This window comes from Athene cunicularia (genome assembly GCF_003259725.1).
Source record: "Athene cunicularia isolate RWA chromosome 6 unlocalized genomic scaffold, athCun1 chr6_part1, whole genome shotgun sequence".
Classification (NCBI taxonomy): Eukaryota; Metazoa; Chordata; class Aves; order Strigiformes; family Strigidae; genus Athene; species Athene cunicularia.
Window position 1 is genome coordinate 17477261 of NW_020799105.1, and position 27743 is coordinate 17505003.

General features: G+C 48.7%; 1 protein-coding gene across 4 annotated transcripts; it reads right to left on the bottom strand.

Moving 5' to 3' along the window:
• Window positions 1–996: 996 nt before the first annotated feature.
• AFAP1L2 (actin filament associated protein 1 like 2) lies at window positions 997–27743 on the bottom strand. 4 transcript variants are annotated; one of them, XM_026851322.1, is made up of 19 exons: window positions 27615–27743; window positions 27015–27092; window positions 22376–22467; window positions 18014–18104; window positions 14409–14492; window positions 11789–11994; window positions 11025–11204; window positions 10350–10439; window positions 9489–9573; window positions 8223–8327; window positions 7396–7607; window positions 5558–5703; window positions 4948–5059; window positions 4032–4271; window positions 3762–3939; window positions 3365–3532; window positions 2927–3108; window positions 2184–2312; window positions 997–1835 (listed from the first exon to the last, which is right to left on the bottom strand). In XM_026851322.1, the coding sequence occupies exons 2-19, from the start codon at window positions 27067–27069 to the stop codon at window positions 1809–1811; spliced, it is 2382 nt and encodes a 793-aa protein (XP_026707123.1). In that variant the 5' UTR covers window positions 27070–27092; window positions 27615–27743; the 3' UTR covers window positions 997–1808. The 4 variants fall into 4 exon arrangements, with proteins under 4 accessions (XP_026707123.1, XP_026707119.1, XP_026707124.1 ...); XM_026851318.1 differs by having other exon boundaries at window positions 11789–11991; window positions 27615–27721; XM_026851323.1 differs by lacking the exon at window positions 14409–14492.

The window sequence follows — 27743 nt, forward strand, 5'->3', positions numbered from 1 at the left end:
AAAAAGGGGAGTGAGGTCATCTTTCTTGCCTCCATGATGCCCTGACCAAGTGTTTTGTTGCACCCTGGCTCTGTGGTGGGGGGAAGCAAGCCCAGAGCCCCTTGCCAGCACCTTCCTCACTCACCCCGGTGCTACCACCAGCTCTGGGTGTCACAGCTCTGCCCCAGCCCCATCTGTTGGGCCTTTGTGTGAAGAAAGCACATTCCTTTAGTGGTGATCTCAAGCCTGTCAAATGTTTTCAACGGTTAGGAATGTACAACATTTTGCCTGTCTGTCTTTACCCTGCCTCTGGGTGCTGCTCATCAGTGTAGCTGCAGGACCCAAGGAACAACCCAGCCCAGGTAGTGGTGCTCCTATAGCTCTGCAGGGTTGGAAAACAGCTGCAGCCCTGGCACGGTCAACCCAGTTACTGAGTCTGGGCTCCAGAGCTGAAGGACCATGTCTCCATGCCATCAGACATGACAGCAGGTTATAAGAAGAAGAGGGCACATGGATTTCTGACACCCTCCTACCCCCCTTCAAATTTCACTGTCTCTGAGTTTAGCAGTTCAAAACATCCAACATCCTTCATTAGAAAGCTTGGTTAGGGTAGAGAGAGGTGAGCTTTGTGGGCCACAGACTATATTAAGTTTAATAATTTAGAAATAAGGGTGACAGCACCAAGATGGCCAGAAGCCCACCAGAGGTATGGTGATGTAACCTCCCATGCCAGACCTGGAGGAGGGCAAGTCAGGCTGCTCAGTCCTGCCCCTGTGGCAGAGTCTCTTTTGCACAGGGATGCCTTCAGCAGCTTGTACAGCTGTGGCTCTGTGAGGACCAGAGAGCATGAGCAAAGTGGTGCTCACAGCTGGGGCAGGAGCACAGGGACAGCTTTACCTCCCCTTCCCTGGGAAAGGGCAAGCCCTGAAGGATGCACTGGGATCCAGCTTTCCCATCCAACAGCTGAGCAGGCCTGGGCCTTTCAAAAGTATTAAAGTATTAATAAACCTTCAAATATTTTTTTTCCCCCCAGAACAAACCCCTCAGGTGAAATAGATCAAGATCTTCAAGAAAATTAACTAAATCTGCTTGGCAGATCTTCTTTGCCCAGAACTCTTGGTGGCACCAGTCTATAACACAGCTTACAGATTGAGAAGGTGAGCAGGGATCTTCCTTGACATTCTGGCAAATCTGCTGCAAGCTGGTAGGAATAAGCATATGCTGGGGTGCATCAGGACACAGATTAAAAATCCCCTGGACCGGCTGCTGCATGCTTCTCATTCATGTCTCAAGCATTGCTCAGGCATGGGTACTGCCCTTGACTGAAGGCTGGATGAAATGCAGCTGAATGATGACTTGCAGCAAGACAGGTGAGACTTTAGTTGACTGCAATTTGCCATGACAGGTTGAAAACCACCGGTGTATAAAGAATAGGGGAGGCCCCTTCTGAACCTACTATTGCCACTAATATAGAAACCTTAATAACTCATTGATAAACCTTCAGAGTAGAAATACACAAAACACCCCTATGTACAGGAACACATTCTTGTTTACATCAACTGGGTTAGGAATTTGATGCAAGGATTGCCAGTGGTTGTTATTGTTTAAGCTACATGATTGAGACTTGTCTGGAAAGAGCAAAATCATTTGGGATAACTCGTATCGGCAGCTGTTGACTCCATTGCTGCATCTGAGCAGTTGGCGCGACGTAGAGGAGGTGCTTGGTGTGTAGTTGTGTTGCACACCCAACCTCCACCTGCAGATGATTGAAGCCCCTTGGCCATGCATGGGCAATTCCAGTCTTTAGTCCATCTCTGAAAAACATGGTTCTAACTAGCTCCCTTCTTCTCCCATTCCTGCCAAGGAATAAAGGCAAATTAGTCAAAAGGCAAATCTGACAAGCCACAGGAGCTGTAATGTACACACAGGGTGAACCTGACTGACTGGTACCCGAGTGGTTTTTTGGCCACGGTGTGGGTCAGAGATGTCTCTCTATTATAAGCAATACATACATTTATTCATTTAATTTGCAGCCAAGGTAAACTCAGGTGAAAAGACCAGAGGAAAACCAGGCTGGCCTGCTCCCAGTGGTGCTTGGTCAGGGGTGTTTCCCAGATGCAAGACCCCCACAATCCCATGCCACCACAGCCAGTCTGCTCCCGTGCCTGTCCCAGATGGACTTTTCTCCTGTACGGTCACGTTACCTTAGCTTTCTGTAGGACTGTTCCCTTCCCTGTCACCATGACAGATAAAGGCCGGTTCTTTAAAGCCGTTGCTGAATTGACTGGCGAGTTCTCTGCGCTGTTTGCTGGACTGGCACTTTTTGCCTGAATCTACAATAAAAAAATAGAAAAGGGGATGATTTCAGACCACCAAGAGAGATTGCTGCCTTTCCCCACCACCTCCTAGTCATATCCCACTTGCGCTGAGGAATATTTTTTCAGTGACATGCCAATTTTGAATTACTACCAGGATTTGGGGGTGGGGGGGTGTGTGTCTGAGTGTTGAGGACTCAAGCAGAGGTACAGAGCAGGACTCAGGCAGTGACCATCTTTGTTCATAGGAACCAAGTTCTCAAGAAGGAATTTAGATGCCTGAATCTCCCCCCCAAAAACACCTCTTGGCTCAGCTGAGCGCAGAAGGAGCTGGGTACAGACCTGCATGGCCCTGGAGGGTGCTGCTCAAGGTTCCACAGGGAACTACAGCTGCTCTCCTGAGCCCAAGCCCCCTTTCACTTCCCCATCACTGCTGTTGCCTTGTTATATTATTATATGCATATTATATATAATATTTATAATACTACTTAGATAAAATATAAATATAACCTATATATTCATAGAAGATTACGTATAATAATATATTGTTATTAATTATTATATTATTAAGTGGGCTGAGATGATGCTGCTGCTGGAAAGCTGCTGTGTATCCCAGGGTGCCCCCCACATACCCGGGGGGCTGCATTTTCCAGGTGCGTGGTGTCTACTGCAGTGCCCAGTGTCACAGGGCCAGACTCTGCCTTCTTCAGGTTCTCCTTCACCTCCACCAGGCTCAGCTCCAGGTCCACCCTCTGGCTCTCCTTCCTTTTGCATTCTTCTTCTATCTCCTTCAGTCTCTGCTCCAGGCTCTTGTCTGTGAAGGGATGGGTAACTTGGTGCTGGCTGGGAACTCATGAGGGCAACAGGGACCAGGTCATGTCCTGTACATTTTCCTTATATTTTGCCCCAAGAGGGACTGTGACAGAGCAAGCTCTTGCTCTAGGGAAATTTGGTCTATGTGGTTTGGCTCAAAGTGCCAGGTTTCACCCCTGTCCCTTCTGGTCCCAGGTAGGCCAGGTTCATGGCCACCTCCTTCCCCATGGTCCCATCCACACATCACCCCACTCTACCTGAGCTGCCCCCAAGCATTTCCTTCAGCTCCCGCCTCTCCTTGCGCAGCTGGGTGAGCTGAGCCCGGATTTCATCCTTCTCCTTCTCCAGCCGCTCCTTCTCCTCTGTAAACCGCTTCACCTCCACCTCGGTCCTGTTCTTGCCCAGCTTGGTTTCCACTGCTGCTGCTGGAAGCACAACCCACCAAAACAACTTCAGCCAGAGGAAAAAGGTGAAGGGAAAACCTTTTTAGGTGCTTGGAAACAAACCAGAGAAGGGTCTGGAAAGTTCACCAACCAGGAGACTCATCAGCCCCTTGGGCACTGTAAAGCTACTGTATAGCAGCAGCAAGCCCAACCACGGGGCCAAACTCAGGCCTAGAGCACCGCCTCCCCCCAAGCCCCCGCAGCAGCTCACCTGGCAGCGGCATCTTGGGCCGGTGTGCAGGCACCAGCTGGGGACTGCCCCCCGGCACTGTGCCCCCCGGCACCTCGGGGGCTGGCTGGGGGAAGGCAATGTTCTGCTGCTGTGTCTGGATTTTGACGGCAGGCATCCGTGGCAGCACCTCATCAGGTTCTGGCTTCTCTGGGTGTTTCTAGGCAGGGGAAATGAAGTGGGATGATGTGGGGGGGGGGAGAACTGGCTTGCTGATGAAGCCTGGCTCCACACCACAGTTCAGGACAGTACCTGCTCTGAGGTCTCCACTGCCTTAGTACAGGGCTCAGCTTCCTTAGCCATGAGGGATGTCTCGGCTGAGGTCTCTGCTGCAGCCTTGTTGGCAGCCCTTTCTAATGGTGGTGAGCTAAGGGGTGAAGGCTGGCATGACTTCTTGCCAGCACAGTGTAGGAAGGACTTCACAGGGGTGAGGTCTAGGTACACTCTGTCTTGGTCCCCTTCCAGTTTGCTCTCGCTCTTGGGTACTTCATCCTGCAAAAGGAGAATGTTCCCCTGAAAAGGGACCATCTGATGTAGCCAAAGTACAGGAAACATCTCACTGCAGAGCATCATCTCGGGCAATCTGGAGTATTTTCCATAAACCTTAAAGGAACTAAAACCCCATGCTCGAAGTCATTCCATGCAGGGCTTTTTGGTGTACTGAAGGAAAGTCCCCTTCTGCTCTCCTTCCATCTTTCCAGTGGTAGCAGCAGCCCCATGCAAGGATCTCTCACTGTTGTACATCTAGCAATCACCCTTCCCAGGATAACTGTCCCATGCTCAGCATGGCTCATCTTTCTTGTCCTTACACACAGGACTCGCTCTCACAGGCATCAAAAGGAATTTTGATAGACCAGGCTCCAAACAACCCACTATCTATCACCAAATAATCCATCCTGTTTGCTACGGAAACAGTGGGATTTTATCCCAGCTGCCAGGAGATCCCTACAGCACTCTGCCAGAAACTTCTCCCCCTTTCCTTAGTGACTCCTCTCCAGCACTTGCTTCTGCCCCATTGCAAAAGCCTGGATTTCCCCAGGGGTTGGGAATCCTCTTTGCTGCTGTTGGAAAAGCCTCCCCCTTCACTGCTGGAGACTCCCCCTGGCCAGGTGTTTGCCCACAGAGCTCGATGTGGCAGGGTAGCTGCCTGCAGCACTGGGTATCTTACCACAGGCAGGTCTGGCAGATCCACATCGTCGTACAGCTCCTCCTGCTGCATCCTACCCTTTGGCAGGTTGTCAATATAGGTGTTGGGCTCAGAGTACTTCCTCTGCATTAAGCTGTGAACAGGCAGTGGGACATCCCATCAGGAGGGACTGGTCTCACTGCATGGCTGTGCTGCACTGCATTTTGGGGCATCTGGGCATAGTAGTCGTGGGGTCTGAGCAGGGCCATGTGGCTACATTTCCCCGCTGCTCTTTCCTTTCTCACTCAGCCCTTGGGCACAGCACGGCAGTGGCATGGTGAACCGCATGGCTGGGTGCCCACAACCCCACGCCCCCCAGCCAAGACCATCCCACCAACCTCCCTTTGCAAAAGCCACCTGGGCATGTGCCTCTAGCCCCCTGACAAGCTGCAGCTCAGGACAGATGCATCATGGGACAACATCAAGTGCTCTTCTTTCCTGCACTGAGCTCCCAAAGAAAGCAACTGAGCCACAGCCGTGAACTTACCATCTATTCCCACGGCAGCCAACCTCCCACAAGCAGAGGGACCCCGCTCTGGCTTGCTTCCCCTTTACCAGCCCCGCACAGCCCCAGCTGTTACCGCTGACTTACAAGAAGGAGTTCTTCGCAGCGCTCACAATGCAGGAAACCCTGTCGGCATCCACATAATCATACGTAAATTCCTCTGGGTCTGTTTTCGAACCTGACTCCGACAAAAGGAGGCCCAGCCAGTGGCCCATTTCCTCAGAGGACTTTGCCTACAAGGTGATCAGACAGGTAGTAAAGGTTGCAATAGCAGTTTCTCTACACTCCCAAGGCTAATGCCTGCTTAGCCTTGGGTAGGGAAAGTATGCTGGCAGTCCTCTGGGCTTGCAAGGGGAAAGATAAACCACTGGGTATTTATATTAAACCTGAGGTTGCTTTAAAAGAAGAGAGAAGTGCCACTCTGTGTATGGACTGATAGGGAAGATATATAAATGCAGCTCTTCACTTAATTCTTTGCTAAAATTTCCAGTCTTCTGCATTTTCCTTTCAGTGGTGATCGACTCAGCTGCCTACAAGTGTAAGATAAGTCTCGGGCTGAAGGTGCTGGCCGGGAGCTGGCTTTGCCAAGGAGAGCATGCAGGTTTTATTCTGCACCAGCAGAGCGCAGCAATGGGAGGTGCAAACCCAGAGGTGCAAGGAGACCCGAGCACACCAGGGAGCTTGCCAGTTCTAGGAGTCCAAACCCCTTCCAGGGCTCTCTGCACAGGGGAGAGGGGCAGGGAAGAGTTTAAAGTGGAATTAGAGAACATCAGAGAGAGCCCATCGCTTTAACATGGTCAGTACCAAATTCCCAGCTGCAGTGAACAGTCTGACATTTTTCAAAATGAAGAGTTAAATATGGTGCCCTGAGGTCAGCTCTAGCAAAGAGTCACATGCATTTCCCTGTAGTAGGGGATTTCTACCTGAAGCAAGGAGTGGGCTGATGCAGCCATCTTTTGCTTAGATTTGAGGAGTTAGAGCAGTAAGCACTAAGTAGAATACAGGGCAAGTGAATCCCAAACTGGAAAGTATATTTTAAGCTTTCAATCTGTTTTAATTTAGCAGAGACTTTGGTCCCTGGGAAGCCCGCCAGCCAGCCAGTCTGTACAGAGTCTGATATCCCAACGAAATACAGATTCTTCCGTTCACAAAATGTAAATTTTCCCAGCACCTCTTCTTCACCTCTGTAATTAGGCAAAATTTCTTAGGGACAGACATACCCTAAATCAGAAGCTAAACAAAAACACCTTCAAACTTCATGGCTGGCCCTCAAAGTTAGTTGTTTAGCTATAAATATTCCAGTCACTGGAAAAATACAGGAAATTGCTCACATTGTCCACCTCCTACTATAATGATGCTGTCGTCAGAGAGAACTAAGATTAGAGATAAACAATCCTGGATGCAAGCAAAGGAACTAACAGATGGAGATGAATTCACTTGCACTTTCAGGAGCAGATCTGTGATTGGTTTACCTGGGATGCATGACCTATGGCTTTAGAACTCCCTGTTTTCAGAAGATGAAGTTCTCTGTTCCTCCTAACCACAGACTTAAATCCCTTAAGTGGTGTTCTTCTCATCTAACATTAACCATCTGAAATGCATCCCATATAACTTAATCATCTGAAGTTACCCTATAGTCAGTGGAGAGAGATGGGCACCTCCAGAGGACCCTTCATCCCATCCTAAGATGAGTGCCTAAGATGAAGGCTGAATGGTCCTCTGGAGGCACCAGCATCAGACACAGCCTGGATTACCAGCCAGGTGGGACACCTTCTAGGTGACCACAGGCAGATGAACCAAAGTCCCAAGCTTCAGGTTCTGTTTTGCTGGGCTGAGGGTTTCTCTGGAGGATGTCACTGGCACTGAGGTTTATTAAGACACCCAAGGTGATGACTTAAGAGCTTTCTTGAAGATGTACACCCTACCTCCAGAATGACTCGTTCTTCCCCATTGTGCAGGATGCGGAAGGAGTAGAGATGATCAGGGCTTGGCTCCGGGATAATTTCACAACCTGCCAAACTGAGGGGCTGTTGAGCCAGTTTGCTCCGGTTCTTGTCCTGGTAGAAATGGAGGTGACCATCTTTTATCTGACACCAACGGGACTTCCATTGGCTGTTCACTAGCACATTCAGGTAACCTGCAAGCAAGCACAGGTTACTTAGGCACATTTTCCACCCCACAGGGAGACAGAATCCAAACTTATTTGTGTGCATGGGGATGTCTGATGGGTAAGTTCTGATCACCACACAACACAAAGCCACAGACAACAACAAAAACAAGCTGTTCTATCCTTATGAAACAGGGTGAAAAAGGTAAAAATCTGTTCAAAATGAGACCCTTGAAATTCAGGTTAGGTTTAGAGAAGCAAGTTGGCTGCGGATGGTTGGACAAAGTTGGTCCCACACGGTGAATACAAACTGACCCACACAATTCTTTACCTGCGGACTCCCACACCCTGGGCTGATGCCCTCTACGTGCATGTCTGGTATTATCTTCCCTTCCTCTTGGGTCACCCTGTGAGGTATTGCCTGCCCTTGCAAGCCACACAGTCACCTTAATGTGTAGTAGACACCACAATCTGCATGGGTTTACTGGCATGGACCAAGCGGACTGTGGCCTCTTTGCCTTCCCCAGCGGGACAGCCTGGAACATGTGTGATTGAGGAGGAGGATGCCTGGTGCTCATCCTGCCCTGCACACTGAGATCCAACCCTGTGACAAATCCCTGCACAGGGGCTCATGTTGCCACTTACTTGAAGTCTCCAGGGATCTCTCTGGGCTATCCAGGGAGCTGGATTTTTTCCTCCCAAGGTTCATCAGGTTGCTCAGTTTCAGGCCAGTTGTGCCCTTTTTCTTAACTACCAGAAAACAAAAAGACATATGCATGGACAGCCACATACACAGCCTGATGTCCCAGCCAGGTGTCCTGCCCCAAAGCCTGCATTGCTGTCCTGCACCCAACAGCGCTGCGGCACACCCATCCCTTGTAGAGGACAAACCTGCAACTCGGGGATAGACACTAATAGTCCAGGAAGATGAGCCAGAGAGCACCAGTAATCTCAGGTGATTGCCAAAGATACTGAATGTATATTGCTGTAAACTTGAGTTAGTCCTGACCAAACACCAGTTGCTTCAGGAACACTGTTTGCACAGGTTTTGCTGTGCAGGTGCCAACCTCCCTTCACTTTCTTACACTACAAATAATGGAATTTAAAACCATTACCCATAAATATTTACTCCGTTAAGTCTTTTCCCTTCTAAAAGAGGGACTCAAGGTGGGCAGGGGGAAAGGGTAGGTATTTTCCTACCGAACACATGTGTGAGTGAATGAATATGACTGATCATCAGGTAATCCTAGTGAGAAATCAAGTTGGATGTTTTTAGTCCAGATTTTCCTTCCTGCTATCATAACAAAATAACATTCTAGTGTAGAGGGACTCACAGCCAAGCTCTGTCTGTTGGGTGACTCCAGTGAGTCCTCAGCACGGATTTATCTTTCTGATATACGGATGGGTGCCACCATCCTTCTAATAGAGCATCTCCTATTTTAATGTACTTACCTGCCCCATTTTACAGATAGGAAATGCAGCTTCAAGCAGAGTTGGATGCCCTGGTGTGAAGATATAACTCTCCCTCTGGAGACAGCTCATTATTACACAAAGGTACTCCAAGTTTCTCTGAACACATCTCTGAGGAAAGTCACTTAGGTTGCATTTATGCCATCTCAAACTGTCCCAAAGTGACTTGCCCAGAGTCATGCAGGATTTCTGGTAGGGCAGGTATCACACCCAGGTTTCTCAAGCCCTGTCCTAACTCTGTAACTGCTGAGAAATCCCAGCATCCATATGTCACTTCACTATGGACAAAAGCACTGAAACCAACTTCACAGGCAGTAATTTCACATGCAGCTTTCACCCTGCATCAGGTCAGTTTGAGGTGTCAGCGGCAGGAGAAGCTACAGAAGCCCTTGCCACATGCAGGGTCAATGGCCTGGTTTCCCTGTCGTTCCCAGGGTTTACCATCTTTTGTCTCAGCTGTCTCTGGGTGGCCGTCCGTGCTGCTCCCACTCTCGGAGGCTGCAGAGTACCTCTCAGATACCTCCACCTGTCAACAAGCACCAGACACAAGCTCCGCAGATGCACGTGACCCATTCTTCCATCCAGCACATGCCACAAGTGCCTTCTTCCCACATCCTAATTATGAGGTCCCACCCTCTCCGTAGCAGATGCTTTTACACAGACATGCCCCACCTGCCCACTCACACTGTGCCCTTCCCACTGTTTCTGAGCCTGACATGGGCACATGAACCGCCCCAGCTGGGTTTGCCTTGGAGGTGATGAGGTGGCACCCAGTGGCCTCGGGCCCTGCAGCCTGGGTGGTGGGGGCATTTGCCAGTCCCTGTAGGAAGGCATGGGCAGAGGAACTGGCCAGGTGCCCAAACAGGTCCATTTTGGATGTGCACCAGAGATTTATGAAGGTTACTTTCGTCTTCCACTGTTTTGGAAAAAACTGCCCCCAAGGGAGCGTCACTTAAGTCTGGACTAGAGACTGGCCCAAGCCCTGGCATCCAAGGGTCTGTGTCCCTTCCAAAGCTCTTGGTGAGCACAACTGTCCCACTGGATAAGAAAGTGGCTGCTGCCCTGCATGGAGGACAGCTCAATGCTGAGTCAGTTTGGGGGGAAAGGTATGACAACAAAATTAAGATTGCAAAGGAAATTTTAGATTGTTCTAATAACACTCATTTTCGCTGGAACAGGGGTCTGGTTACACTTATATCAGTCTTTGTTCAGATAAAATTACTGTACCTACAACTATTATTTATTAAAGGAACAACGTGGAAGAGCCTAAATGCAAGTTCTCTCTGAAGAGACAAGGTGTACCTTTGGGTAACTGAGGCGCTGCGAATCTGGGATGTACTGATTGCCCTCACTGCCTCCTTCGCACAGCAGACCGCTGGTCTCCTGGATTACCTGTGCAGAAGGGGAAACCACGGCCTGTGAGAGAGCTGAAGTAACAGGATCAATACTTCTCCCCCACTCAGGACATGCAAAACCACAGCAGCCTGGGAGACCCACAGTTCATGCTCCCTGTGACCCTGGGGACTTGGTGTTGCAGCAGGCAGCCAGCAGAAACTGCTGGATCCCGGACAGGCAGGGAGAGGCTGCCAGCAAAGGCAGCCCCAGCGCCTTGCAGCCCAACTGCTGCCCTGGGCTCCATGAAGACTCCTTCTGCTGCTGCCTTCTCAGGGAAAGGGCCACATCTACCCCTGTCCTCAGCCAATTCATGTTGGGCACCTGCCCCAGACATCCCTCCTGCTGCAGCAGCTGGGCTGGGAGGTCCCTCCACAGCCTCCCTTGTGCAGAAGGTGGTGGGGAGCTGCAGGAAGAAGCTATCCTGGGACATGAAAATGAAGTGATGTGTTTGTATATGGGCTTACAGTGAGGAAGGGAGCCAGAACACACAAGGACGAGACTGAGATAAGATATGGTCCCCCAGCAAAGCCAGGGTAGAAGCATGGGAGCACCAGTTGGACAAGCCCTGAAGGCGCCACTGACCCTGAGCCACTGCTCTGCCTGGTCTTTACTCTGCAGCCCCAGCACAATGACGTCAGCGTTCATGGGGATGATCTTCAGCTTGTGCTCTTTCTTCCTCACTTGCTTTTCCTTGTGAATGACAGTGCAGCCCAGCAAATTCACATCGAGCTGAGGGCTGTGGTCTTTGGAGCTCTTGTAGCACTGGGAAAGGAAGATGGGAAGGCAGGTAAGAGGCTGAGGAGGAGCAGTCCCTCTCTCTCTCCAGCATGAACTCAGCCTTAGAAGTGGCTCAGTGCAACCACACTCATTAAGTGCCCTGAACACAAGAAGGTCCTATAGGTCCTACAAGGGTGCAGTGTCTACACAGACTACACACAGTACATCTCTATGTCTAGAGATACACATACATCTATGTACATGCATATACAGCCTGAAATATCTCTCACAGACACTGCTAGAGGTCAAATATGTGGCTAGCCAGTGGGATAAGCACCCCTTCTGTTTTACCACCTCAAAAAGTTTCCCCAAAAAGCATGTCTAGACATTTTTGGAATTTGAGATTTTGGCCACAAATGTGCCATTGAGCCCCCCACCCACAAAAGCCCCATGTTCACATCCCTTCTGAAATGGAATGAGATCCCCAAATCTCTGCAACATGGTTTTTCAAGCATTGCTTCCAGAGGTACTTTGGTTTTACCAGCTAGTTAACATGGCCTGAAGTGCCACTTTCTTCCACAGCTCATGAAAACAGGTGGTTTTAGGCAGAGAGTGGAAGATCTACCTACCAGTAACCTGGTGTCCTTGATAACACACAGCTGTTTTGCCCACTGTCCCAGCCACTTCTTTCTCCACAGGAATGCACAGATGCGGGCATCCTTCATCAGCTCAATGGTGGCCTCTGTGGATGGCCACTGATGGGTTGCTGATTTGCCTTTGCTGCTCTCTTCTTCATCGTAAGATTCATAGGAGCTACTAACGGCTTCACCATCTTCTATAACAAAAGCAAAGCTTTATCATTAAATAAATTTCCAGGACAACTCTGAGCCTGTTGCTTGCCTCAGCCATGCTCACACATGCAAAAGCTTCCAGCATAGGGACATGTCTTTTGAGGCTCTCAGGATTACAGGATAATCGATAGAAAAATAACCGTCAGAGATAATTTCTTTCTGGCCCATTATCAATCTCATTGCAATGTTTTGTGCCTAATAGCCTCAGTTAGCAAACACTCAAAAGACACTTTGACCACAAATTCAGCATTCCCTTAGACATTTTCTGATGTTTGATGCTTCCCCCCCCCCCAAATGATTTTTCTACTTTCCACTTCAAGCCAAACACAATATTTAAGGCAACAGCAAGCTACAATCAGCCCTTGTCCTCAGAATGTCAGAAGTAAAATTGGTATTTGCGAGGCCATGCAGAAAGCAATGATCTACTGTATTTGAGATATCATTCCACTTTCCCTCTCTTGGCTAACAGGTCTGTCTCTCTACTCAGCATCTAAGGGACAGCAAGGGGCTTTGAAGTAATACACTGCTGCAGAAGCAAAAATTAAGTCATAAGTAGCAGCTGTAAAATAACAGCAATCAGATTTTTCATGTTTGTTTTTAAATGGATCGCTACGTTATTAGGATGAGTTGAGATTTTCAATACACAGCTCTAACATACTGTAGTTTATTGGAGTTTTCAGCTGGTAGGAACAGCTGGTCATTGGTACCAGTCTCATCAGAAAATGAAAATGCTCCCACTGACTGCAGGGGAATTTGCAGTGCTCTGCTGGCATTTACAGTAAGGCTCTTATTCACAAGGTGAGCTCATAGAGCAAGATGGTAAGATTTGGGCAGCATCTGTGTAGAGTTTTGCATTCTTGTCCTACCAAACAGCATGGAGGAATATTGTTAAGTTTCTCTCACCAGAATTTAATCTAATTTCGATTCTCATCAAATCTTAACATGTACATAAAAGTAACATTGTCAGATTGGTGCAGAATAAAAGGCGGAAAAGCAGCCAGAAAAGAAAAAAAAAAAAGCCTTAGGAGCTCCACTAAAGAACATCTCTTAAGTTGGGTTTATTCTTAAAATAAAAAGAACCGAGATGTAGTAACAAAGCTACAGCCTTAGCCCCAGTGAAATCTGTAACATCCCTTGAGTGAGCAAATCTGCACCAATTAAACAAGCTTATTAAAAAGCAAATATTCCCTTTCAAAGTCTCTGAATGGTGCTGACAGCACCCTACTGGCTCACCATCTCCATACCTTCAGTGTACTGGACTGTCCATCTTTTACGGGAAAACATTACCCCACAACGCATTATCACTATGCAGACCTTGTCCACAGGCACTCTGGGCAGAAATTCAGCTGGAGTAAAAGTGCTGAGGTTTCTTATCCCTAGTAATACCAAGAAGCTGAACCTCTGCACTGGTAGGGACCTTTCCTTATGCAGCAGCAACAAGGATGCCTACGGGAACCTCATCTTCTAAATCTCCCTCCTTATCAACATGGGACTATCACTAACTGCCCCTCTGGCCCCTTCTGGGTGTGCCTGGTGACCCTCGCCTAGGCATTAGGTCTCAGGCTGCCACATTTCTCCTGGGGAAATAACACTTTTCTTCCATGCTTTCAGGAGAAGCCCTGGCTGCTCTTTTGTGCATCAACCACAAGTGCCCCATGAGATGAACTCTTCTCTACTTGAAGAGCTGCAGCCATTGTTGGGCTGGTGACACTGCTATGACCTCATGATGGAAAGGCATTTTCCAGGATTCAGCAAACTGGAACAGACCTTGCTGGGGTGACGCGAGACAACACTATCGTCAGTACTAGGGCTCACTCAATCCCAAATCATACGGCTCAGGCACTTCAGCACGTCTCCATTTCCACCTACTGGCAGTTTCAACTTAGACCAGTTTCATCCATTCATTGCTGTGACATCAGTGGCAGCCATGTTCTTGGATGTCTTTATTTAATCCACCTCTGCTTTCCTGTTTGTCTTCCCATGACCTTCCAGGGAACTAAATCAATACCATGATGCAGGAAGCTCCAACCATCTCACACACTAGAGCTGCCCCTGCACAAGCAGAGCACCTTCAATGTCCACTAAATGGCTACTTGTCAATACAGCCAGCGTTACCACATATCAGCTCCACACCAATGAACAGAACTAGGGGAATAAAGGCATGGGAAGTTCTCTTCATTGTCACCTTGAGCACAGGGAAAGGCACAAAAAACCATAGCCTTGCATATATCTGTCAGGGCAGAGAGAGGGGAGAGGTGGTTACCCTCCATGCATCTAATGGGCAGTTCCAGGGGGAGGCACCTGACCATCTTTGCTAAACCTGAGTCATTGGTGAGGTTTTTTAGGGAAAGAAAAAACAACCCAAAAGGGCACTTCAGGTTTGGAAAGCATGCCATACCCATTGTTATTGTGGCATAAATAACGCCCTCAGTAACCTGCAACCCTGGCCTGGGTCCAGCCGCAGCAAGCCTACCAAAAAGACCTGCACAGTCAAAAGGAAAGAAAAAAGGAGACAAAGAGAGAAAGCCACAGATAAGCAAATGTGGAGAACAAGGGCATCAGTCCAGCTCAGCCCCACGCTCCCCCCTCAGCCGGCGAGGCTGCCCCATCCCCACTGCTGACGGAGGAGCACACCGTACGGGGAGACTTCAAACAGGGACAGCGTTTTCAATCCATCCCCTCAAAAAAGGCAATTCCCCTTAAAATGGAATCATCACCATCATAATTAAAATCAGTGAGGGCAGATGAGCTATTTCAGCCGGAATAATTATTGCTCACTTGGCAATCATGTTGCCCATTGCGTTTTCACTCTGTTTCTTATCGCACCCTTCAATTATGCAAACACAGACGAGGACGAGGATGATAACAGTTTAACACATTTCAGCCCAGGAGGAAAGGGAAGCAGCAGCATTTGCTGGAGTTGTGAAATGAAAGGCAGAGGCGTCCCCAGCAGAGGGGCGGGAATCCTGCTGATGAAAGAGGGACCCCAAGACCCAGCAGTCTCGCCTGCCCACTTCATTTTAATTAATTCACCCATGGCTTGTTGCAGTGCCTCCCAATCCCACCTCTGACGCTGCACAAATCCTCTATCTCCTCGGCCCATCTGGAGGCTTGCTTTGATGTCCTTTCTTGGCAGTATACCCACTAATTTTAGTGGTGTTCCTATTTTTGTTTGATTTCACTACACCCATTTGTTTGGAGATGCATGGGTGTTTTCCAAGGCTCGCGCTGTAATTCTGTCTGAAACACCACCAGCAGCTCCCTGCACCGCCGGCCCCTTCCCAACCCAGCTTGTGGGGAGACAGAGGTGAGCACAGACGGCCCGGAGGTTACTGGGGTCAGGCTTTAGCCCTTTGGCCAGGGCAAACCCATGCATGTCCAGACTGCCCTTTAGCATCAGCAGTCACGCCAAGGTCTCAAGGCAGTTGCTAGTAATGAGCATCATTCCATGTATGACAGGTACAGGTACTATTGCTATCAGATAAGGCAAGGGGGGGAAAAGGGATTGGGAGCCCAGTTTTCTACTCATTGAATCAGTGGACAGGATTGAGATCTGCAGGTTTGTCCATGTGCCACAGGATTTGGTGCCTGATCTTGAGGCTAACAGGGGCACCAGCAGCTTCCCCGCATCACTGCCTGAGCTCCCCTCTGCACAGCATGCCACACTTCACCCTTTCCTGAACCCCCACTCCCTCCTCCTGCCACACACCTGCTGCTCCACATCTCTCTCCCTGCTCTTCCTTCTCGCTTACCCCAAGGCACCACCTCAAACGTCAGGTTGCCAAAAAGCACTGAGATTCTTGGTGACATGATGCTGCCTTCCTTCTCACACAAACCACCTTAAAAGCCGTCGGCATTAGAGCACACCAGGTGGTTTGTGTAGAAGGGATCTGCTGGAGCCTGCAGAGGGGAGCAGTGGTTGAGCAGTCACAGGAGGAGAAGGCACCACTCACCTCGGTGGCGAGGGACTGCCTGGACTTGCACATCCCATCTCTGCTCACTTCATGGGCTCCTAGCTCCACTTATGGCTGTGATACTGCTCGGTAAAACACCAAGCCCCCTGGTCAAACAGCTATTCATAGCAGCCCCAGACTGCCCCATGGGTCCCAGAACCACCTCATTTTTGACCATGCTTCCATCATACAGGATTTTTCTTTCTTTTTGCAGGGCTCTGATATCTTCTCTCCTTAGGCATCAGACCAGCCTGGGTTTCAGTGGACGGCGGGTGTATTTGCATCTTTGAGCAGCAGGTTACCAAGTAAAAGCAGACGTTTAAGCTGGGTGTGTGCTTATCACTCCTGCCAGCCAAGGCTCTGAACACAACATCAGTTTATGGAGCTGCCTGGATAACACAACCTGGGTTTCCCAGCACATGGATCCGTGGCTGTACTCCACCTAATCTGGTGTATGTCTTTACATGCCATGGCTCTTAGAACATTATCCACTTTCCCAAAGTGCATCAGGGAGAAAAAAAAAGTCCATTTATCTTACAGTGCAGGCAACTGGAAACCCCCTGCAGGGACCGACGAGACTTTTGACAACCTGTGCATCCCAGCTGCAGGAGGGCTTCACCCCCCACACCCTGTGCAGTGCCACAGCCCTGACCTCGCCCAGACAATCCAGAGCATTTAGGCAAGACCGAGCTGGCACCTAACTACACATGGCGGATCTAAAGGGACCTTTCCTCCACACCAAATGGCACATTTCACCCCTGCCACAATGATCCTGCACCTCTCCCCACCTGAGCTGGGCAGGATCTTCCTGTTCATCACTGTAATGTGGTTGCAGCCAAAACAGCAGGTCCCTTTTTTGATTAGCAATGTAACTCCTAAACCTTCGTGAGAACAACCACCCACACAGAGCTACGAGCTGTCCAGGAGTGCAAGGTGCACACACAGAGCGAGGGCTGTTCAGGTGCATCAACCCCCAGCTGCTTCACACAGTGTCACCGCTGGTGCTTCCCTGCCAGGGCGCTTCACAGCCTGGCACTGCACAGGACTCAGCTTCTCTCATAAGCAGTTCAGATTCAACGGCCAAGGTTCATTCAGATCCAAATCTTTCACCCTTAACTCACTTGTCTTGACTCTCCACACTCAGCTCTTCCCCACGCCATGCACATCATTGCATCCCACTCTGCTGCAGTCAAGGCTGATGAGCAGAGATCTGCTTCTGCAGCAGAGCGATACAATCTGTCTCGTTTGGGCTTAAATGGATTTTAAAGTGATGACAAGATCAGCTCTGCTATCAGATCAGAGGAAGGTAATCTCTCACGAAGGGTGTTCACCGGAAGAAGGATACTGTTAATACATCTTAAAAAGTGAGAATCTGGGAGCTCAGCCTGCATGCAGCAGTCTCCTCCTGAAGGGTGAGGAGCCCAGAGGTGACAGGTATCAGTGGCACTGCTGAGGACATTGCTGGGAGGAGCCAAGGTGCCAACCCAGGCAGCGAGCGAGTGTGTGCAGAGGGAACCCACACACTGTCCCCTCACACAAAGTGTGGCTTTTTAATTTAGTTTACAGATGGTTAAACCGCCACAAGAGGCAGAGCTGAATAAATAGCCAATTATAAAAATGGTTATCACATCTAACAGACCAACATTCATGGATTGTGAGCCCCAAAGGGATGATTAGAGCACTAGGACATGAATGCAAGCCACCACAGCTTCCCCACTCACTCTTGAATAGAAAGCTGTGTTTGACTACAGACTATCTACCAGTAAACCATCAAGACAAAGAGAACCCACAATGGTTTATAATATCTTACAGTGATGATATATTAACCCAGGTGTACTACTTATTTCCACAGGAAAGATGAAAGTTTGAGTAATTTAGTAGCTTTTTCTTTCCAACTGGCATTAGATCTGCAATATCAAGCATGACCAGCATCAGAAAACAAATTTGCCATACAAGCTGTAAGAAATGTCTGTGCTTTTGTTTACTTGCTCATTAACCTCAAGTCCTCCATCTCCCACATGAAACCCCCAGAGAGTTAGCTGTGATATACCATTTACAGAGACATCATATGGCTCAGCCTCTTCGTAATATCCCTCTGGGGATTCGATCTTGGGGACAGGAGGTTGTTTTGTTTCAGGAATCTGCAGAATAAATACATAAAAGAAGCATGATTTAAGGTAAAAATAGATCCTTGAAAACAATGGGGTATACTTTTGGTTTTTTAATTAGCCCTAAAGTGCACCCTGGATGAAATCTTTTAGATGTGTACACCAGGATTTCTGTTGAGATGACAGGGAAGAAAGACTGTTGAGGGTTTCCAGTGTACAGTTAGCTCAAACATAAAGGATTTCTTTGAAATTACTACCTAATTGGGTCATAAATGTTATTTTCTTAATATTGCTGAAAGCCCTGGGGACGACCAACTCACAGGTTTCTTCAAAGCAGCAATTGCAACCCACTGGACTTATCTTCTGCCTGCTGCACCGATCCCCTGTGAGCTGCTTATCATAACTGGGGATGATCCTCTGTGCTACTGATTATCTTAACAGGGAACCAGAAGGACAGACTTTCAGCGCAATCCTGGCTTTACACTGTAAAGCTTGGCTTGATTAGTCCCTGGTCGTGTCTCCAAGTTTCCAACTGATAGCAAACCAACAGCTAAATTCTCTTCTTTAGGAACTATCAGGAATCTTTAATGGTGCTCTGAGCAAAAAATGAAGGAAATGGATAAACAACAACGATGGAAAATAAGCCTTTGATAAGAGTCCAAGTGATGGAAAATCCCTGTGGTGCCTGCCAAACCCCTCCCGAAACACAAGCAAGGGCTGGCAAGAAAAACAGAGCCTTGATCCTTTAGAAATACTAACACATAAGGAAAAAAGAAAAGGCAGGGGGGGAAGCAAAGAATCAAAACTTTTTACTTTTCAGGTAATTGACATAGCTGTTGAATGTGAGGCAGGGAAGCACAGATCACAGTAGGATGAGTACACAGCTTCTGCTCTTCCCAAAATGCGTGGCATCCCATCTCCCATTACGACTCGACATTAGCGTCCCCCTGCTCCTCAGCGAGGTGTACCCTTGCCTCACCCAGGTCAAACCACCCCCGGACATCTGACTGAGACCTGTGCAAATCCTGGATAGGACATTCAGTGCATGCAGGGATAAAGCCCGACCCCTCGGAGGACAGGCAGAAGAGCAGGTCTCTGCAGAAACAGCAGTGTTGAAGGTCAGGGATCATGCATGGTCCTTCCTGACAGCCCATGGGATTGCTCCTGGTGGTCTGGAGAAGAGGGGCCGGCTGGGCACCAGCATCACAGAGCAGTCTAAGGCAAGATCAGTCCCTTTGCAGGTCATGCCAGCATCATCAAATACAGGTTCAAAGCTGCCCATCCTGCCCTGGTCATTTCCACCAATAAGTACTGCTGCCCAGAAGGAAAAGTTTTTCTGGCCAGCAACTGCCCACAAAGGGGGATGCTGCTGAGCCTGTGGGAGATAGGTACCCTGACCACACTGGCCAAAATCACACGTCTCTGCTCCCACATGGGTGAGCTGCTCATGGATCTGCCAATATTGCAAACTTCTTAAGTGTCCTGGATGAAAAATCCTTCCTATATGGGTCTGCCAGATGCTGTGAGCAGAATGAACTTGCTTTCCAGAGTCATGCAGGACACACTGCCATAAAACACTTGCCTCCAAAGACTTAAAGGTTTAGGAACTTGTCATAACGTGTTAAATTAAAGAAACAAAATCAAACCCAGCCACTCCAAAGCTTTACTTAATCCCTTCTCTGGCCAGGGAATATGTCTGCAATTGCCACCTGTGGTGGCCTCCTTGCACGTAGCCAGCTCACATTGTGCTGTGACCATAAACAAACTGCCTACACAAAGAAATGCTGTGGGTTTATTTGACACCATCCCAAAAGTACCAGGGAAGGTGGGGGCAGGGGGGGAAAGGGTCTGCTCTGTTTTGTTTCCTACAGACAATGGAAGCCAACAGGGACTAGGTGGGACTGCACCTCAGCTGCCCTAGAAGCTATTTTTTTCTCTTCTCTTTCCCTAAAGGCATGGAGTTGTTTTGTCTCTAGCTTAAGTCAGAAAGTATGTACAGTGTTACCTAACCCAGGCTGGCCCTTGCAGAACATTTGCCTGTTGCTTTACAGCACAATGGATCATGCAAATAAAACCATCCTGGGCATCCGCACCATGTGACTTTCTCAGTGGATGGCTGTGGAAAACAGCAGAACTGCCAGGGCTACTGCAGATGAAAGGTCACCAATGTCTGAGCCACTGCCTGCAGGATAAAGGTTGCTCTGGGACAAATCCAGAGATCATAGTGGGGTCCAGGGGGGCCACCCCTGTTGGGTTGCTCATTGACTGTTGGTATCAGTGAATACCAGAGACAACCTGCTGTGCAGAACTTTATCACCAAACTTCTGTGCCTCAAAAAGAGAGTGTAGAGCAACACCACAAGGTGCTTTAACATCACCAAACCACAGAAAACTCCACAGAGCTAAAATAATGTTCAGAGTTCCTCTCCCTAACTTTCCCATTCTTGTGTAAGTTGTGCTCCCTCCTCCACCACCCAGGTGGCCATGGCTCCTGGCCCATGCCAGAAGCAGCAAACAGAACTGGGAAGATTAATCCCCCCACAGCAGCAACTTCCACACACCAACAGGGACCACGTTAAAGCTCTCCCTTGCCCCACTCCTTGAAATATACTCAGATATCTTTGCTGCTAACAGCTCACTGACACTCAGATTCTCAGAGCAAGGAGGTAGTTGATTGCTTTATCCAAGGGAGGTTAGCTCCAGTGGTAAGCAGGTGGGAGAAGGTAGTTCCCAGCACAGGCCTGGGAGAAGATGGATGGCTTAGGTACCCTTCTCAGCTAAAATCCAAGACTGTCTTTTTCTAATTCCTGATTGCCCTGTCAGAAAGCTGGGCTGCACCAAGCACAAGCAGAAGTGCCCTGGGGACACTCAGCTGCTGCTTCCCTGGTTGCACCATCATTCCACTGCACTGCTGTCCTCCTGCCCACCTCCCTGCCACAGCCACCACACCCTCCAGCTTTGAGAAACCCAAAGCCAAACAGTAATTCCTGCTCTAGTCACTGCTCCCAGGAGACTCCAGCTTCAGCGATGTATCTCTGTCTGGCTGGAGCAGCTCCCAGCAAGCAACCACACTGCATCCAAGGGTTTGTCGGCTGCATCCCATCCTACCGCCCTCATTTTCCCAGCTCACTCCAGCTGAGCCACACAGTCCCCTGGGCAGAAGTCCTGGGGCCTCATCCCATGTCCTCCTTCCTGGGAAAGGCGCAGAACCTACTCTATGGTTGATGGATGAACCAGCCTATCCTCCTCCATGCCTCCTCCTCCTCCCCATGCACACTCTGTGCCCTCCTTTCCTTTCACATCCTGAAATCCCAGCTACAGCAATTCCCACGTTGGATCAGCTACTGAACAGCAACATCCGGGGTCCTGAGGATGACCCGAGTCTCTCTGACAGCTGGGCTGGCTTGCTGGCACAGAGACAAAATCCCACTGAAAGCTGATGGTGTTGAATTGGACCTTGGCTAGATTTATAGCTATCCTATAGAAAAATCTAGTGCCAGTGACTCCTCCTCACAGACCTGTGGTCTGTACAACCAGCATAACGCCCGTCACAGTCACTGAATGCACAAACACCAAGCACTTCAACTGGAAGCAAACCTGATCTTCTCTGCTAATGGCCAAATCGCGCAAAGCTCTGCCAGCAAGGTAGATCCTGGCTCTGCCTTGGGATCACCCACCACCCTGCAGCTGAAAGATTTCTGGCATTTATAAGTTCATGTCAGCAGCCCAGGCACAGCTGCTTTACAACTTGCACGTGATTTCCAAAGCAACAGTTGAGAGCCATCATAAGCTTTGTTTCTCTGAAAATCTCAGTTGTCTTCCTCTTTGAGCCTGGATTGCCACGCGAGGGGTGCGGGTTTCCCTGGCTGGGACCACAGCCTGTTTTCACCGTGCTCCTGCATATGCACAGGAAGCCCAAGGCTCCCATAGCTGTCTCCTCCATCTGTTCGTCCATTCCCAAAGCTCGAACTGCAGGATTTTCTGCATGCCCAGCCACCCCAGAGCACAGGCACAGTGCCTGGGCCACCAGCCAGCCACAGTGCCTGCACCAGCCACATGCTGACCTGCAGCGTTCACAAAGATGAAGCATACAGGTGGAAACCTGCACACTGGGGAGGCCCTAGCTGAATATTTTATTTTTAAAAAATGAAGCTCACCAGGGCTATTTGCCTCACTAACATACACACGCAGCGGTCTTTCTGTTTAGCTATGCTGCATGGTTTGTAACAAAAGTGAAGCCCCAGGGGGTTCAGATCCCCAGGCTGAGGGCTAGGCAGTAAAAAGCAAAAGATCTGCAAAAGATACCTTTGGAGGGGGGAGGTCCGGCAGGCTCTTCTGAGGAGGGGACAAGTGCAGTCCTGAGTCTCCATTGGTCAAGGAGCTTCTCCGATCTAGTGCTGCAAGTCAGAAACACAGTTATATCAGTGACATGTGGCATTTCCCAGCAGAGCACTCGCTACCCGGGGCTGTGCAGAAACAGTGAGGTGCTATTTCAGTAGGAAGTAGAGTGACAATTACAGACAGTGGTGTAGGGCCACCATGTCATTTCAGGCCATACCCAGGAATGTGGCACTAGCAGACCCAGCAAGAGAGCTAGTCTCTGTTTTTAGGTCATGTTTTCACATCTGGAGAGAAAACTGTGATGCCCAGACCCACTGCTGAAACTTTAAAGGGTCTTGAGAAGCAGCATGGGCAGGCACCACACAGTATCTAGAAATCCATGGCACTTTAGTCCTTGCTAGCTCTGATTCCTGCTGCTGCGAGCAGACAGAGCAGTGACTGTCCCCACCTCTGCTACCTTTCCAGAAAACTGGAGCTAATTTGCTCCCACAGCAAACTACAAAGGTTGCTGCCTAGCTGAGCTGCACAACAGTTTATCAAAGCCAGCCAAGAACAGTAATTTAATCACCACTGAAGGAAGAGTTGCTCTTGAAGCAGCCCAGGCCAAACATGTGAAAGGGCATATGGCAGCAGAACTGCTCCAGGCGATCTGCATCTGCCTCTGGAAAGTCAGATTTTCCAAGCAGCTGAATGCAGAGTGATTCAGTAGCTGGAGGGTACATTGAAGGCTTAGAAAACTTAGTTCTCCCACTCCCTCTTCCCCCACCACAGAACTCCTGGGTGGCCTCAAACAAGTGCCCAAATCCCACGACCTCTGAGATAGTGCAATGCAGCAGTGCTCGAGAACAAGTGGGAGCAAGGCACAAATGGCTGAAAAATGAAGGATTTTTAAGGCATTATACTGTGCAGAGGGGAAGTTCCCTTTTACAGAGTGTCTCTTGCCAAATACTTAGGGAAAAATGAGGCTAAGGTATCCAGCAAGTCCAGTAAACGAAGCAAGGGAATTAGGTCCGAAATCTGCAGCAAGTCCATGCTCCAGCTCCCTTAAGTCACCTGCTGATGCTCCAGCCACATTCCTTGGGCACACACAGAAACCACCAAGGCATTATGCAGTGCCCAGCTGTGGTTAGCAATGTGCTCAGAAGACATGGGCAGGAACTTTGCTGCATATTTCTGGACTTCAAAAATAGAAGCTGAAAACCACATTACTTTGTTCGCGTCTGGGGCTCGGAAGCCATGATGACAGCTCTGCCCTGCCAGGCTGCAGCCATCTCCTGGCCTGATGGTTCAAGAGCCCAAAACATGTCTCGGGACAAACTGCTCCCTGTGATGCCAGTCTCCTGGTCATCAGCACTGCGTAACTTCGGTTAGTCCGGAGAACATGGAGATCCATGGATCAACAGACACCAACTCCAAGCAGCTGTCTGCACCCCACAGGTAAGGCTGCTGGATGTCTTGTAAGGTTCAGAGTAAAGCAGGTTAGCATATGACACAAACAGATCATGGGGAGATCCACCTACCAAAATACCCCATGATTATACTGCCAGTCATATCTACAGGCTGCTGTTGGAGGTTGGCCTTTTCTGTAAAGGACCGGGGCAATGGCAATCTCAGGGTGGACACCTTCCATCGACAGCAGCTGCTGAGGCCACTGATACTTTTGGCAACACCAGAAACAAGGTTGAGATTTCCTAAAGCCCTGGTGGGCTACTCCTCAAGATAGGATTATCTTGGCATTCACAGTGGCCTACACAAGGACCTTTTTAGGGGCCTCTTTAGCAGGGAGAACAGACAGGCCAATGAGCATCCTCCTGCGTCAGGCAGAACCTCCCATGCTCAACTCCACAGAAATCATTGCAGCAGCAAAAAACACTGCCAAACCCTTCACAAGTGGTGGCCATCTGTTCTTGACTCTCCAGCAAACCTAGCAATCATCCCACTGAACCTCACCGTGCCAGGAAAATGCTGTTTGATTTCTGTACCAGCAGCTCCTCCTCCTCCCACCAACCTTGGAGCACAGGACAGAGACCACAGCTTCAGTCCTCACCCTGCTGGAAACCTGCCCACCTCCATGGACACATGCCCATGTGCTCCAGCTGAGAGGCAGAGCAGGATGTGATGGAGCTTTGATTTTCAGGCTCCGTGCAGGAAGAACCACCCCTTTAACCTTTGTCCTGACAAGACCTCTGGAGATGTTGTGGAGTTTTCTGTTCTGAGGTTGAAGAGGGCAGCTATCGCTGTGCCCAGCATATGGGGACAAGCACCTAATGCACGCTTTCTGTACAGAGAGCCCACACAGCATGTGCTGTGCATACCCCTTCCTTCTCCTGCTATGCACATCAGCACCACAAATCACAGACTGTTTCCTTACTGGGGTGGGAGGGAAGGAATATTTTTTCCTAGACAAGCATTAAGACTTTGTAAGTATCTTCTGATAAAGATGTATTTCTAAAACCTGGAATTTGGAGAGAATTTAGAAGATAAAAGAAAGAAGAAAACACAGCCAAAAGCCTGCTAAAATTTGCATCTGTACTGTTACTTATTTCTGCTCTCTGTTCTTTGTAGAAGTGAATGTCTCCAGGTATCTGGGCTAAGAGGACCGCAGTGTGCGCCACCAGAAGCCCTACACTGTGCATCAGTCTCACCTCCCAGACTCCTGCACCTTGATCCCTCTGTGCTGGCTTCCAGAAGGAGATGGCATTTGGCTCACCCATGGACCTGAAGTGTAGAGACTTGCTGTGTTTCTCAATGAAATGAAGTAAATGATGGTGCCTTCATCTCTCACTGCAGTGAATTCAATTACTGTGCCACAAAAAGCCATCTCAAAAGCAGCATAGTGTTCAGCTTAAATCCTCACTGATGAAATCTGAAGTAGATACAGTGAGTAGTGAAATATGTTTTTTGCAGAAATGGTATATTTTAAGGTTTTGAGGGAGGACTTTTGGAGCTCATGTATTATCACTTTGGAAGGCATTCCACCCTGTGCTGCTAGAGGAGACCTGAGCACAGCTATGGTGGTGAAGGGCATGAGAGGTCCTGTTGGCCTCAGCCACAGAAGTGTGGTCCCATCAAAGGCTTTTGGCGAAACAAAGTGCACACAATGGCAGTAGATAAAAAGGTGTAAAGGGAGCTGCATAATCACTGGGAGATCCATATCACACCCCCTAGCACCAGTGGGTACCAGGGCCCCCCCCATCCACCAAACCTGCACCTGTGGGTCCCACCACTGACAAGACAGGCACAGATCTCTCCATCCAGCTATGAAGGCAGGATCAGGGCTGTACACCCAGCTGCAGCTATGGCTGAGATCCCATGCACGTGTCTCACTGACTTCAGCATTTCCAAACAACTCTGAAGTTTTACTTGGAATAGGGAGGTTGTTGAAAACAGAGGAAAAGAGAAGTGCCAGGTCCCACAGGGAGTGACTGAGTGGGTAGGCTCATGGACTTCATAGGGAAAAGTCTGAAAGAGAAGAACCAACTCTAAAAATAAATTGTCTGAAATTTGCCCCCATGTTTCAGCATGGCAGATCAGTGCAAGCCTTGTTTTATCCACCCAAATGAGACCTTATATAAAGAGATGTTTCTGTTGCTGCTCAGCTGCTGGAAACTACCTGGAGGCTGTTATAGAGCATTACAGCATCACCCAGAGGGCCCGTCTGGAGATCACATTGCAGCTGCACCTGTAATCTGGGAGGACATCCTGTATTCAGGGGTATTTGAAGTTAACCTAAATTCAGATGCAGGTAGTTTAAAAACCAAACCAAAACAAACAACCCCACCACAAAACAATAAAACTAAAACTCTGGAAGTGGAGTTATCCAACTATTACAGGACCAGCACATCAACAGCAAGCTGCACTGATGCATCCTTGTCTCATCTCTTTGGATTGGAAACTCGGGGGTAGGGTCAGCCTGCAGCTAGATGTGAGTTAAGAAGATGTGTGTCACTAATAATCTCACCCTATTCAATTATCACAAGCAGCTTTGGTGATGAACTTCAAAGAACATTTTTAGACCATTATTTCTTTGCCATGTTGCAAATTCAAAACCTGGGAAATCTAAATTGGAAATGAGTATTTTATCTAGATTTAATTTCTTGGCTTGTACACCGCAGAATTCTCGCATTCCCCAAGAGATGAAGGTGCTCTGCCTGCACAGATGGAGAGGGTGCAGACTATGCCTGGGAACTTGCCTCTCAAAGTTGTGACAACGCAGACCCTCTGGGCTGGTGCAGAGCAAGACACTAAAGACGACACATACTTTCAAGGTCTCAAAGAGGTGAAGCGACTTGTTTTGTGGCCAAAGGAAACATGAGGGCTTCCTTAAATATTTCAGGCACTGGAGCTTCAAGCCTTAGAAGGCAACATTTTTATCCCAAAATAACGACCTCCAAAGTGCTACTTCCAGGAATAACCTCACGGTGTTGGCAAGGACCACTGTTTCTAAGGGAATGTTATGAAAATGGCACTCCCTCCACACCACCAAGTGCTTCGGCCCTCAGAGCTGCCAGAGGGGCCTCCACTGGTAAAGCAAGGCTCAAACTTTGTGTGCCTTCATCACCCCATTAGACATGATGCAACCCATTGATCTTCAGCTCCCTACCTTTGTCTTGTTTCTCCTGGTCACCCTGCTGTTTATGGATGGTCACTTTGTTCATATAAATATACTCCTCATCGCCACCTGCAACCAAAGGGAAAAGTGAACTCTTTACCTAACCGCTGCTTTCACGTTGCTAAGTTTTTCCACAAAGACAGATGTAAAAAGTGTCTCTGCTAAGTACATTTGGGGAGAGTGTGTTGGTTGAGGCAATGTGCAGAAAAAAACCCAAGTAATAATAAAAAGCAGAAAAATTATATGTTTTATAGTCAGGAAATTCCATAAGTTAAAATTTCTACTTAAACATTAACTTGGCCAAACAGTACATCCTGTGTATCTTACAAAGTGGATTAAATAAACTTAAGGTTTAATAAGGAAAACAGAAAGGTTCAGGAATCTTGGGAATCCTTTGCTTGCAAAGCTGGACACATAACTATAGTAATTTTACATAAACAATTAGAGGTCACTGCAAAATAATGTTTCATTTTCTCCTTCTAGTTTTTGTGTCTCCCCTTCCCACCAGCCTCCAAGGAAATGTTGCTTCAAGACACTGTAGCAATTCCCATGAGAGCCCACTGCCCCATCCCGGGTTCTCCTTGTCCGTACCACTGGACTTGGTGTAGACTCGCAGAAGGTCAGAGAGGAAGCTCTTCTTCACAACAGCAGTGCTGCTCAAGTTCTCCTTGTCCAGTACCCTCAGAAAATCTTCAAGTTCTGTGAGCAGCTGCTCGAGAG

Coding starts and splice junctions, on each gene's coding strand:
- AFAP1L2 (XM_026851322.1), bottom strand. CDS start 27,069: ATGAACAAAGTGACCATCCATAAACAGCAGGGTGACCAGGAGAAACAA. Junction 22,468..27,014: donor CCAGGAGAAACAAGACAAAG/GTAGGGAGCTGA, acceptor TCTGACTTGCAG/CACTAGATCGGAGAAGCTCC. Junction 5,704..7,395: donor AAGAACGAGTCATTCTGGAG/GTAGGGTGTACA, acceptor ATCACCTTGTAG/GCAAAGTCCTCTGAGGAAAT.